This window comes from Rhincodon typus, chromosome 34 (genome assembly GCF_021869965.1).
Source record: "Rhincodon typus isolate 14 chromosome 34, sRhiTyp1.1, whole genome shotgun sequence".
Lineage (NCBI taxonomy): Eukaryota > Metazoa > Chordata > Chondrichthyes > Orectolobiformes > Rhincodontidae > Rhincodon > Rhincodon typus.
Window position 1 is genome coordinate 9,067,828 of NC_063365.1, and position 14,799 is coordinate 9,082,626.

At 37.8% G+C, this 14,799-nt stretch overlaps 1 protein-coding gene across 3 annotated transcripts in view; it reads left to right on the forward strand.

The window, feature by feature from the left end:
• Positions 1-4,216, forward strand: part of mapk8a (mitogen-activated protein kinase 8a) — a 56,588-nt gene extending 52,372 nt beyond the window's left edge. For 2 of the 3 annotated variants that reach the window (XM_020517716.2, XM_020517715.2), the window contains exon 12: positions 844-4,216. In XM_020517716.2, coding sequence (XP_020373305.2) covers positions 844-989 — 146 coding nt within the window. In that variant the 3' untranslated portion in view covers positions 990-4,216. Of the gene's footprint in view, positions 1-838 lie in introns of all 3 variants that reach the window. The other variant, XM_020517718.2, reaches the window with a different exon arrangement.
• Positions 4,217-14,799: the final 10,583 nt, after the last annotated feature.

Consider the following 14,799-nt stretch of genomic DNA (forward strand, 5'->3'; position numbering starts at 1 on the left):
GAATCTGCTTGCAGTAGGTATGCTTCCAGTTGATTTACAGCAAATAGCTTGCAGCTTTTGAGAGGAGGAGGGGTAATGTTGTCCTATCGATCTCTCACCTGAACCAGGTTATAACAGGAGAGAGTAGTTTCCTTGTCTTTTCTGTACATAGCAGTCAAAGGTGGCTGTTGTCATGTGAAAGGCTTTCAGACTGCAAAGTCATAGTCTCCAATGAGCTGTCAAGTGATCCCATCATGTGATTGGGTTCTGTTCCAACCAAAACCTTTTGTTCCTGAACAAATTTCCACGCATTTCCTGTACTTTGTCAAGTGTAGGGCATGCAAAGAGTACAAGGAGCAAACCCACCTCAGCCAAAACCAGCAGTCAGTCTCCGAGATGGTGCTTGGGTCATCTTCTGGGTTTTTGAATCTTTTAAAAAGTGAAAAACTAATGAGCAGACCTGACAAACGGAGATTGGCACCTTGTACCTGCTCCCACTGCAGTCCTCACCCCTACCTTGGCTACCTGGCCCCTGCAATTCCTGTCCATGACACTGCAGTCTTGCTCTAGCCACTAACAGAATATGTCAGCTATAGAAGCCATTCTGAACCTATTGCTGTAAGGTTTGCACATTAAAACAAATGTTATATCTCTTTATATACTCGTGGGACATTGGCATTGCTGGCTGGGCCAGCATTTATTGCCCGTCTCTAGTTGCCCTTCAGCTCAAGTGCACTCTCCGCATTAGTTTTTCTTTATGCAGTTTGTCTGATATGGATGTGATTGCTTTATGTGATTGTATGTTGCTGAGAAATGCCCTGTGCACTATGTTACTGACTGACATCCTTATTTCTCATAGCACAGGTGCAGCAATGATCAATGGCTCTCATCATCCATCGTCATCTTCATCTGTCAATGATGTGTCCTCCATGTCAACAGATCCAACGCTGGCATCGGATACCGACAGCAGCCTAGAAACGTCGGCAGGACCTCTGGGCTGTTGCAGATGACTAGCCTCCCTCTCTCTGGGGTCTTACTGTTTGCGCTAACTTTTAGAGAGGGTAGACCAGCTTTTTAAAAAGCTCCAACTGTGTTTTAATTTTATTGGAATCAGTTTCCCAGATAGAATACAACTTTCAATTATGTTGGATATACATACAGTAACTCAATACAGCAACCTTTAGTACAGGGCAAGTAACCCTAAAGCATGACTTGTACATTTGTAACGGACTGATATTTAACATCATTACATTTGGGTCTGTTTTGGGAGGAAAAATGATCTCAAAATACAAACAAGTTCCAGATCCGGTGCGCAGAGGGATAGCTTAGTTAGGCTACTTTTTCTCACACTCTTGCATGAAGTGGTTTACACCATTTAAACATTCTAAGATCTTTTTTACTCTAGTTGGCTCTGGCTTAATGCTAGTTGTGGACTAGGACAACAAGTCATTGTGTGTCAAAAACATAAAAATACCCAGTGTCCACAACAAATTTTGGTTGACTGTGTGGCCTACCTGTTTACATTACACGTCCAAAGCTGAAGCCGAGTATGTTTTACATTTTAATGCAGCCACTTTGGGTGGGCAAGGCTACTAGGTGTAACACTAAGTATTCAAACTGATGGTAAAGGCTCACCTTCAGTTGTCTAAGGCAATGGAAACTTGAAAAGTAGGAAGAGAAAATGTGGCATCAACGATTGAGCATCACAAATGAATTCTGCACAAAACAAGTTCTATATCTTGAGTCAGTGCCAGCACCAAACCTATTTTAATAAAATCATCTTGCCCCAATAAGCTGTTATTTCTAATTAGGAGTGATTTGGTTAATTCCTTTGTTGTATTAGGAATTCACAGGACATAATGCCCTGCGGTAATAGTGGTTTAATTTCTAACTAGTTTATCCTAATACAACTTGTCAAAATGCCGACCTTGACTAGAATCAATGGAGTAGGGTTATGTTCCAGACAAACATTACGAGCTTCACAAGTCGACAGAACTAACGTATCAAAAGAGGTTTTTAAATAATTGATGAACTACCTCACAAATCAATGTACCATTTCAATGCCATTGAGTTGCTTGCTTTCCTACCATACAGTACAATTATGGAATGTAACAGTTTTAATTTATTTCCGCTGTCAAGTGTCTCTGGTCCCCCACCAGGAGTCAACCAAATTCACAGCTGAAACTGTTGTGTAGAGGGAAATATTGTTATACATGTACTTTGTTAGAGAGATGTTTAACGCATTTGTATATTTGTTTTCTCATAGTTAATGTGCAATAATATTTGCAAATTGTGATACAAATTTGATTGTAAAGATGGGATAGCTGTGATGTGGTATACTTATTTTGGACACTGTTGGAATGTGAAGGGATTGTAGTTTTTTTTTTCCCCCCTGCCATTTTTACTTCAGTTAGGCTAGTGTATAATGAGTTGTAAGATTGTAATAATGCCATGGTTAGATAGTTGAGGGCATGGTGCCTGCTCCTTGGGTTAGTTTATTTTTTTTAAGTGTATACCTGTGCTGAATATTTACTGGGTTTTTCTGCTTAAATGTTGATATCCAGTATGGACTGCAGGAACATTTGCAGTGAATTGGATATTACAGAAAATAATTGAGATAATGATTAGTGTTAATGAACAATGTTCATCTTTTAATAATGATTTTTGTACTGGAAATAGCCATCTTTAGTTGTAGTTAACAACAGAATGAAAACAATTTGATCTTTCATGTCTCGTGAGGACAACAGTGAACCAACCTGGGAGTTTGCACTATAGGATATTGTGATGTTCATGTTATAGTGGATTGAGTGAACTAAGGTATGCAGTCTCCTAGGGTACGGGGTGATTTACTCAAACAATATCTTAATCAGCCTCTGAAATGATAACTCCTCCTACTAACAATTCTCTCAATCTCCCTCCATACAAGTCATGGCTGAATCCTTTTCGACCAGGAAGGGATCATCATCTTGATGCTAATTATTTTGAGCCAGAATTTCATTTAAATGCATGTCTGATTATACTGGCTACAATAGGATTAACATTAGGGATTAAATTACATTTTGGACTCCATGCAAAATAGAAAATATTCAGAATTTCTCTCCCCCAAAAATAACTACGTGAAATTAAGTGAATTATCTTAATTAGATGCAAACTAATTTTGAGATTGATTTTAGGATTTTGCTGTGTATTGCACTTCCCGTAACCACCTCCCAACGAGTGCAGTAAAATTACCTATATTTTGCATCACAGACAAGACAAGCATTTATTTCCATCCTTAAACTGGGTAGCTTATCAGGCAATTACAAAAGCAATTAAGAGTTGACCACATTGCTGTGCCTCTGGAACCTGGATAAGGGAGGCTAGTTTTCTTCCATAAAGGACATTAGGGGAATCGTGAAATTTTATAATCCGGCTCTTAAATGGTTACTGAGACTAGCATTTTTAAAATTATTGCATTCATTAAATTGAAATACCCCAACTCCAGTGGGATTCAAACTTGTCTCCTTTCATTAGTCCTGGCCTTTGGTTTACCAGTCCAGTAAGGTAATCACTAAGCTACCAGATTGCTATATAGGAATAGATAAATCTTCTCAAACAATGCTGCAAATGTACAACAGATCAGACAGTGTTGGAGGATAAATTGGTTAATGTGCATGATATCATTCAGTTATCAATTCAGAAAATGTAAACCTGTATTTTTTCTTTAGATATTGACTGTTCTGTTTGTGGCAGCATTTATGCATTGTTTCAGTTATAAAATTGGTTTTTAGTGTCTTAAACTACAGGGAGATTACAGCATTTTTTCATTTAAAAACCTGCTTTGCTTTCCAATTAATTCTTTACGAAATAATTTCTCCTTTAGTTTTGCAATGCTTATCATCCATTCAAGTCCTTCCCTGGAAAAAATAACTATTTTTTACAAACTTATGTTTGTATCTTCGCAGTTTTACTGTTTCCATGTGTCATATACAAATAATTCTGTTGTTGGTGCCAAATTTGTAAAAGGGTTGAGGGAAATAGTTACCGGTAACTGTAATGTTTTCACAAAATTTGCCAGTCACTCGCAGATTCCCCTGTTTGAGCTAATTCCTTCATTAAATTATTTTTTCTTATATCCATAGTGATTCTCAAACTTCTGACATTTTATGTGAAGCTACATTTTGTGAATTTGTATTTCATGCTTTGTCAATGCTCCGTAATCTTCCAATATGGGAAAAAATAAATGTTGGAAGTGTAATTTTCACTTGTCATCTGACATGTTTTACCTCTTGGGTCATGGATGAGGAGATGTAGACAAATGGAGAAAAGTGATTCCGTTTCTTTGAACAAAGTTGATTTATGTCACTCCAATAGTCCTGAAGTTGCAGTCGTTGGCTGCTTCCAGTCACTTGACTGATTGCTCCCGAGATGCGGTAAACTTGCTTTATCTTACATTTACCCGCTTTAAAAATGCAATGTGCATTTCAACACCATGCCGTGTTTAAAATAAATAAATCATGGCACGGGGTAACTTTGTTGGTTTGCTTTCTTCCATAACATAATGGATGTGATTAGAATTGTGGTGGGTTCTTGACTGAATAAACTGACCTATGACCTCTAGATAATGATACTGACTGAATAAATAAAGGGTGCAATTTCAAATGGTATATTGGCCCTCAGCCTTTGATCCTGAGCTTGTGTTGGATGCAGCCTAGGGTTAAATTGTCATCGTGCCACGCAAGTACACAGATTGGGCAACTGACATCGCGGATCCAACTCTCTTACTGGGCTGCTTGGTCATCTCTCACGTCCTACTGTCAAATGTGGAGTACTGTAGCTTAACAGCATTTGCTCTTTGCCTGTATTACATGGCCACTCAGAATGAATGTGAACGTTTTTTTTGATTTAAGCTTTATTGTCACATGTACTGAAGCACAGCAGTACAGTTTAAAAAAAAAGTGTACAATGTCACCACACACAGCACCATCTTAAGCACGAAGATACCGAGGTACAAAACATGGGTATAAGTAATAACATAGAGAACAAAGTTAAAAGTAAAGCATTATCTTTGTCCTTAGTATAAGTAGAGAAATAAAGAAATGAAGTTTAAAAGTTAACATTACAGTCCTTCCTAGTAATAAGTGGGGTGTAAAAAGGAGTAAAGGTCAACAGTCTATAGCATTTGAAAATATGCCACATTGCATGGGTCCACATGATTGTCTAGTTTATTTACTATAGATTTTTCCAGGTGCTAAAGGCAGCTGAAGTTGGATTACCTGACACTTGTTTGCTGGGATTTGTTTAAAGAGTATTGATCTAAGTTAGCAGTTTATGGGCACATAGTGCCTACTGATTATTGTTGCATACTAATAACAGCCATCTAACATCCAGTACAGGCTATTAATAGTCATAGAGATGTACAGCAAGGAAACAGACCCTTCGTTCCAAATCATTCACGCTGAGCAGGTATCCTAGATAAATCTAGTCTCATTTGCCAGCATTTGGTCCATATCCTTCTCGACCCTTCCTATTTACCCATCAGATGCCTTTTAAATGTTGAAATTGTACCAGTCTCCACCACTTCATCTGGCAGCTCATTCCATACACTCATCACCCTCTGCGTGAAAAAAGTTGCCCCTTATGTCCCTTTTAAATCTTTCCCCTCTCACCTTAAACCCATGCCCTCTCGTTTTGGACTAGAATACTGTAGTTTTGTCTGAAATGTGGCTTGACAGCTTTCTATAGGAGACATCCATAGTTTTAAAATAGTGCAAAGTCTCCTGTTCAATCAATGAACCTCCTTAGTTCATTTAGCATTGAGACTTTTAAAAAATCAAATGTTAAAATTTGTTAATAACTTTGGGCAGCATGGTGTCTCAGTGGTTGGCACTGCCTCACAGCGCTAGGGACCCAGGTTCGATTCTACCCGCGGGCAACTGTCTGTGTGGAGTTTGCACATTCTCTTCGTGTCTGTGTGTTTCCTCCAGGTGATCCGGTTTCCTCCCACAGTACAAAGATGTGCGGGTTAGGTGGGTTAGCCACATGAAATGGGTGGAATGCTCTTCAGTTAGTCATGTGGATTCAATGGGCCAAATGGCCTGCTTCCACAGTGTAGAACTTCTCAGATTCTAATATTCTGACTTTTTTCTGATGACCATGGCATCATGTATTTCTTGAAAAACTAGAAGAATATGGGTGCATTGAATATGAATGTCCCATTCTGCATCTTTCCCAGATAAGGCTGACAGAATGGGAAACTTTCTGTCCTCTTGATTGCGAGTGACACCCGCAAGACTGCATTTATTATCTATCCCTCGTTTTCTCAACTGCCTTGGCTATTTGTTTATGCATAAAATAGTGCACATAATTTGTTTGGTCATGATTAAATATATTTAAGCATCGGTGCTGTCTTAACACGAACATTCATAAATTGGAGTGCCCCATGCAAAGATCTTTTTTTTTAAACAAGCAGCAATCTTCAATTCCAACCAGATCTGCAAGTGTGAACATTGAAAAGAATGTTAGCAAGGGTGACCGACTTACTCGTTGAGTTAGTCCCACCTTTTTGATTAGATCATGACTGAGTATCTTAACTCAATTTAAACACCTTTTTCCCATCTAATACCATAGCCTGATGACATGAAATTTTCAATTGACTCTGGGCTTCCTCATCGGAGACGCCTTGTTCAGTTGGTTCAAGCAGCCATTTGCAGATATCTCTTGCCTCTCTGTTAATCTACCTCTTCTTTTAAACGTTTGTTTTTTGCATCAGTTGGCATCTGAACAAGTTGACTTTCGAACAAGTTACATGATTGAGTTGGGTTAGAGTTGCTAACTTGTTCAATGGGATTTTTAATAGTAAGTTTTGAGAAACTGGATTTTAAAGTTTTATTTAAAGCTGCTCATTGTTTAATATGCAAGCAGATCCATGGGAGGTCAGACAGTATATAGTTCTTTTAGGATAGATGTATAATATCAGGTAAAACACAAGTTGTGTTCTGGCTCTAAAGTCTTCCTGCGATATTGGAACTAGAAAGAATCTTTGGTCAACAGGGATCAGGGGTCAAGTTCTTTTTTTTCCCTTCGGCAATCAAGTAAGCATTTTCGGTTGTTGGCATGTTTCTGTATGTTGGAAATTAGTGATTTTGTTTAATGCTTTTTTTAAGGCCTAATTTATTGACACTACCTGATTTTTAAAATTTAAATTAAAATCTAATCCCCTCTACCAGAAAGGGGATTTTTGTTTTGAAAATGTGCCACAAGAAACTGCATGTGAAATTGCAACATGTGAAGCATGAGGTTGTCATTGGCTCGCATTGCTAAATCATCTTCCATTGCTTAATGGTAAGTCAGCAATTCTAATCTGACAAGATTTTGTTGGGAGCAATGCACATTGGAATGATGTGTAAAGTTTGTAAGAGCACTCAACAGGGTTATTATATCAATCTAAAAATTGCAAGAATGAATCCTTCCTGTTTTGTTATAAAAGACCTGTTTTCTACAAAGATCCATTTTGAAACTTTACATTGTTTGAATCTTGATTTCTTGCATACATTTAACCAGTATATTCACTGAAGAATTTTGAAGAACTAATACTTTAATGTATTTTAAATAGTTTATACAAAGAACAGTACATTTTAGTTCATTCTTAGTGGCACAATATTTTTGACAAGTTTGGACACTGCAGTTGTATGCACAGGTGTGTGCAGGAATTATAAGCTGAGTATCCATCTCAAACTACTGTTTTTGAGAAGTTCACTGGAGCTCTGTTTTCTGACTTCACATGCACAAGCCTCTTATAGAGAACCAAAGTACATTAGATAAATATTTCTTGTCTTACAACAGAAATAGTAAACTTAATTTTAAGTGTCTTTATTGGATAACAGCTAAAGGAATTTTCAAAAGAAAAATTTGGAATAACTTCATTCGGTTCAGCATTTATTGCCAATTGTCCAGTCTGATTTGTAACCCTCTTCACTTTTGATTTTTAATTGGCTTTTCCCTTACTGATATTTTGATTGCTTGTTCAGCTAAGATTGTTTCTGCTGTTTTGAATTTTAAACCCAAGCCAAAAAGTTAAGGAATCTATCAACTTGAGGACAAAAGTCTGACAGACAAAATGCATACTTTTAAAGTAATTGGATTCTTCTGTGATTTTTTTCTTTGTCTGTGAAAGGAACGGATGCTTTGTAACAAAGTATACACTGAGTTATTACATTGATTTGCTGTTGTGGCTCAATAATATCTCCTATTTATTCACTGTTATGGTGGTCATTTATTCTGTGTCAAATTCCATTATCTTTCCAATTTTTCCATCTGGATTTTTCTAAAAACTACAGTGTAACTGGGTTGGAGTCTAGGTTCAGACGGAGAGGCGGATTTGAAGATAATAGGAAAGACAAAAATGAAGGCAAGGTTGAGCCTGAGGGGAGTGGGCAGATGGATTTGGTTTAAAAACAGTCTAGGAAACTTGTTCCAAAGGGAGGTGGAGACACTAAATGAGAGAATTTGGAAATAATGACCAACAGTTGTATCTGGGGTCTCTTCTGTCTTCAAATTGTATTTGGAGTCTCTTGTCTTCAAATTTCCTTGCCTATCGCTCTGATACCCTGTGTTTGCACTGACAAGCATTTGGGAGGAAAAAAAGAATCCTTTCCAATCTTATCACAAAAAATTTTTCTAACTTTTATTTTTAAATTATTTAGGAAAGCAAACTCATAATTATGGTCTAGCTTCAGGATTGCCGAGTTTCAAGTTGAAGTGATCGAAAATCGCAGCAGGAGTAGGCCGTTCAACCCTTTTTTGAACTTGCTCCACTACTCATTATGATCATGGTTCAACTCGGTAACCTGATCCCACTTTCTCCCCATACCCCTTTATCCCTTAGCCATGAGAATTATACAATAACACCTTATTGAAAACATTCCCTGTTTTGCCTTGACTGCTTTCTGTGGCAGAGAATTCCAAAGGCTCAGCACTAAGGAAAGAAATTTCTCCCCATCTCTCTGGGCTCACTGATTCATGCTGGGCTGTCCCTACAGTAAGCAGGTTAGACTCTGGCACCCTGACAATTTGCAAACAGGCATTGTTCTCAACTTCAGCTGACAAGCACAAAGTAGACTTACTTTCCTAACAGGCAGAAGGTAGATGGTATGAATGGCTTCTAAACATTAGGGCGGCTGTACATTTCCATTTTATGTCATTTCTAAAATGCTCCATGGGACCCACATTTTAAACTGGAATATATGACCTGTCTCTCTTTAGGAAGTTTGAAATATATTTAGTTAAACAATTTGATTGCTGTTGTCCAAGTTCATGGTTTTAATCACTTCTGCTTCTGTTTACATGCAAGTTCCAAGAACTTACTGTTTTTTATATCTTAAGTTTTATAGAGACCTTGCACAAGACATAACTAACTGCCTAAATTAAAAAAAAAAACTGAAAGAACTGAGGATGCTGTAGATCAGGAACAAAAACAGAAATGGCTGGAAAAGCTCAAGGTCTGGTAGCACCTGTGAAGAAAAAACGAGAATTAAGGTTTCAGGTCTGGTGACGATTCCTCAGAATGCTGGTCATAGTTAAAAGCAGGTTATCCATGGAGGCTAAATTCAGAACTTGCAACATGAAATTTCTTTGAAGGTTTAGCCACTTAGAAAATAAAGCTTTCTGAAGAAAGCAGTTACTAGCATTGTAATACCCTTTGTTTTATATATAGTTATAGGTACATTTTTTTAACCAAAAGTGTTTAACACTAATTTTGTTGTAATAAGAACTTAAGTCACATATTTTGAAGGAAAGTTTTGAACTCGATAGAGAGCTAAACCAACAAGGATGAAATTTTGGTTTGGTCCACTAAGCTGAGAAAAAGCAGTAATTATTTTAATAATGAAATATTATTTTCTTAAAAAGCTGGACCTTCCCAAAAAAAAATTTGCAAAACAGCTTTGATTCTTCCACTGCCTCTATCAAACATGTATATGATCTGTCATTTTGCCGTCAGTGTTTGTATTTTTCAGATTGTCTCTGTATCTGAAATCAGCCAGTGATATTCTCAAGTAGGAAATGCTTTGTTTTTAACTCTCCTGGGTGGGGATGAATGTAAAGGTGGAATATGGAAATAAATCAGTTTGAGTTGATTGCAATGGTGGATGTTATGAGGAAGCTGTTTTAATCATGGGTCTGCTGGCTATTATAGGTTTTATTCCAGTAAGAAATAGCAAACTTGACAAGTTTGAAATTTCATGCTTTGGTGAGAGGTGGACTGATTTATTGAAATCCTAGTTCTTCCTGGTTTGAGAGAACTGCAAATGAATGAATTCAGTAGGATTTCTTATGGGGAGTAAAATAATTCAGCATGGAAGCATATTTGATTGGACTGTTAATTAGCCTGTGGCCCATTTTGCAACAGGAGATGCTTCAGTAGAAGTTATTTCACACCAAGAGGTGAACTATCTTCCAGTTCAAATTGAGGGGTCATTGGCAATTCAGTAATTAGATTACTGTGGGCAGTTCTTGAGCAAGCACACTTCTCAACAGGTTAATAAGAAACTTTTAAAAGCCAAAATGAAATTGCAGGAGGAATCACTGAGTTTCAAAAAGTGAATAAACCATTGCATTATTCTTGCATCAGTTTTTACTGTGGAGAAAGAAATTGAGGCTAGAGAACGTGGGGAAATAAATATTGGATGTTTTAAAAACAGTTCACATTACGGAAGAGGAAGTTCTGGAGGTCTTGGAGAATAAAAAGGTGGATGAATCTCCATGACCTGATCTAACCTATCCTAGAACATTGTGGGAAGTTGGGGAGGAAGCTGTGAGGCCCCTTGCAGAAATATTTGCATCATCTATAACTACAAGTGAGGTGACCGATGACCAGATGGTTGCTAATGGTGTGTCTTTGTTTAAGAAGGGTTGTAAGGAGAAACCAGGAGAATGTAGACCTTTGACTCTAACTTTGGTTGTGGGCAAATTGTTGGAGGTAATTTTAAAAGATAAGATTTATAGACATTTAGAGGGGCAAAAATCAATTAGGATAGTCAGCATGGTTTTGTGCCAGGAAAGTTATGTCACACAAACGTGATTGAGTTTTTTTGAGGAAGTTACCAAAAAGATTGAGGGCAGAGCACTAAATGTTATTTACTTGGACTTTAGTAAAGCCTTTGACAAGTTTCCGCATGGTACATGGGATCCAGGGTGAGCTGACCAATTGACACAAAATTGGTTTAATGACAGGAGACAGTGGTTGTGGAGGGTTGATTTTTTTTTTGGACAGGAGGCCTGTCACTAGGAATGTGCCACTGGGATCAGTTGTGGATCCTCTTGTTTGTTTATATAAATGATTTGGATGATAATATAGAAGGCAGGGTTAATAAGTTTGCGGACGACAACAAATTTGGTAGCATAGTAGACAGTGAAGATGGTTTTTCCAAGATTACAAACTGATCTTGATGAAATGCAAGAATGAGATGAAAAATGCCAGATGGAGTTCAATCTGGATAAATGTGAAGTACAACAAACAGGCAAGAATTGTGCAATTAACACTACGGCCTTGGCTAGTGTATAACGGAGACCTAGGGGTTCAGGTACATAATTTTTTGGAGATTTTGTCAAATGTGGACAGGGTGGTTAAAGAGGTGTTTAGCACACTTGCCTTCATTGCTCTGTCCTTTTGAGTATGGGAGTTGGAAAGACATGTTGAGGTTGTACATGACATTTGTGAGGCCCCTTCTGGAATACTGTGTCCAGTTCTGGTTGCCCAGTTAAAGACAGGATATTATTAAGCTTGAGGGAGATTTATCAGGATGTTGCCAGGTATGGAAGGTTTGATTTATAAAGATAGGCTGGAACTTTTTTCACTGGAGCGTAAGAGGTTGAGAGGTGATCTTAGAGGTTTGTAAAATCATGAGGGGTATAGATAGGGTTAATAGTAGGTAGGTAGGTGTCTTTCCTTAGGATGGGACGTTTCAAGGCTAGGGGACGTATATTTAAAGTGAGAGAAGAGATTAAAAAAGACAAAGACAAATTTTTTACACCAAGGGTGGTTCTCGTGGAATGAACTTCCTGAGGAAGTGGTGGATGTGGGTACAGTTATGTTTAAAAGACATTTGGATAAGTGCATGAATCAGAAGGGGTTGGAGGGATATGGGCCAGGAACAGGCAGATGAGACTAGGTTAATTTGGGATTATGTTTGGCATGGACTGATTGGACCGAAGGGTCTGTTTAAGTGCTGTATGGGTCTGTTTCGGTGCTGTGTGGCTCTGTGACTCTCAAGGTAATTCCCTGCTTTAATCATGCCATTGCAAATTTTAATTAGGTACACCAATTCCTAATCTGAAATATGTACCTAATTTTATTGTCCTAATGAAGTTTGCTGTTTATGTGACCTGCTCCATGGGAGATAGTGCTTAAAACAATATGAAAATGAGGTAGTGAGCACAATAACAAGAATTTGATATTTCACTGTCTATAATGGCTGAAGTTTAAAAATTAAGACCAAAATGCAACTCTATTAAATGTTGATTTAATTGCTGTGTTTATACAACAGGTTTTATTAACTCAGACTTCTGTTATTCACTGATTAATTTTAACTCCTTTAACTGTTCAAGATTTAAATTTCTTGGAAGACTGTGTTCCAGTAGTATGGGCAGGGTGGGTGATAAAAGAAGTGATCTTGTTTTGATTTAACAAGCTATCACTGGGGTATACTCAGCAGGGATTTACCTTTCTGCATGTATCATTGCACAGCACTGTTCTTTAAATGATTTCCACCAAACTTAAAATGTTGTGTAAAAACCACAAAATTGGTCATTTTTTTTCTCTTCAAAAGCATAATATATTCAATACAAGAACAGTACAAGAGCCCATTCACTTAACGAGCTCATTTTCAAATAGTGCAAAAAAACAATGAAATACATCAATAACATTGGTTGGACATTTAAAAATCTGAAACGTCTCGCAAAAGACATGCTCGAATTTCAAACTGTATGTGCAAATTGGTTCACGCTTCAAGCAATAATTTATTGATGCTCAGTACAGGCCTTATTTTCAAAGACAACTTCATTATCTTCATAGATCAATGCATGGACTATGAGGAATGGTCCATAAGTAGTCTGCAAACATGGTTCCACAAGGCACAGAAAATTGGATATCTTGCTGCCCCAATGATTAGCAATTTAATCTTTAAAAATAAGGCATATATATTAATACTGTTGAGACTAAATCTGTGTTGCTCCATGTCCTATTTCAGAGCCGCAGGTAAGTAATCTGCTTTTTAGTTGCTGTAATTATGTGGCACACAGCTGCTTCAACAGCTGGCCTGTCCTGAAAAAGCAACGACACAGCACCACCACTGTCCTGAGAGGTAATGGAATTCTGCATTGCTAATGAATTCAAGCTGCATGTTATCCAGCATTCTTGTCAGATCGTTTCCAAACGTAAACAGCATGTAAATAACTGGTGCTCAGTGAACACAAGGGGTTTTATTTTTTGCTAACACTGTTTGATATTGTATGCTCCCACAGGCTGTTTGTGCCCCCATCATTTTATTTAAACATTCAAAGAAGAATGCAGCAGACACTTGATCAAGGCCTCCAACCCCCCACAACTAAAGGCCAAAATAATGGTGATTGGAAATAGTTTGAGCCCTTTTGTGGTATTAGACTATAGGGTCATTTCTTGCTACTCAAGTCACCCTGCCTCCACAAATCATCGCAATTCTACTTGGTGGAACAAGCATCATCTTTTAAATTCGTTTGCAGAAGGATTTTTATTCCTTCCCTGTTTAGCTGAAAGTACGACACCAACATTGCTGACTTCCCAGCTCAGGTTGAGCTATTGATCTGAGTTGGGTCTTGCGCTTGGTTTCAGCATCTCTGGGCTAAAAAGAGAAGTAACCAGGACTTCCCATCTTGATGTTAACCTTTGTTTCATGCAGGACAACTTCTAGAATTGGGCCTGACTGGGACTGGGCTTTGTTATATTGTACTGTGCATTTGAAGAACCTACAATCTGTCCAGGCCCTTTCACTCAAAAAAATAGCCATGTGACTGATAGTCTTTGGCAGCAAAAGTGAGCTGAAGGACAAAATAAAGTAATCTGACCTTTCAATCAGTAGATATAGATTTGTACAAATGTCAGAAACTGCTATAGTTGGTTTCCTCTAGGTTTTCTCAGTACAGTATAGGGACCATGAGGTCCCTATCAACAATATGGTGGGTGGGAGGGGAAATTGCAGTTAGTGGACTTCTTCCATCATTCACAGTTAACAGTGAGTGGTGTCAATGATACAGCCACATGCAAACTGAGCCAGAGCAAAACTTTGTGGGTAATAACCTGGTTTGGTAGACTTTCCACCCAATATTGGAATCAACGCATCATGGTGAACCTGTTTGATCTCAAAGAAGACTTCTTGTATTCTTCCCATTTACATGTCGATTCCTCTTCTCTTCTATGAGCCAAAGTTTCTGATGTTCTCACTGATAAATGTTTCTTGGCACATTAGTTAATTCATTTGCGCAATTATACTGTCAGTAACAATTGCACTTTATGGCACTTGCCTTTAAAACATATTATCCCCCACCTGAAAGTCAACTTGTAACAATAATTGAGGACTAGATTTTGTTTAATTGACAGTGTGGGCAAACACCTCTACAAAATGTACACCTCACATACAGAATAACATCCACTTTAAGCCTTCCAGATCTACTTCTCCTAACTTATTCCTGTAACTAAAGATCAGTATTGCACCAATAGACTGTCTTGACATGGATGCTAACTAATCATTGATTCAGTCCTTGAATGGCGTTTTGTTGAAACTGTGATTAATTAAATGTGACAATTAA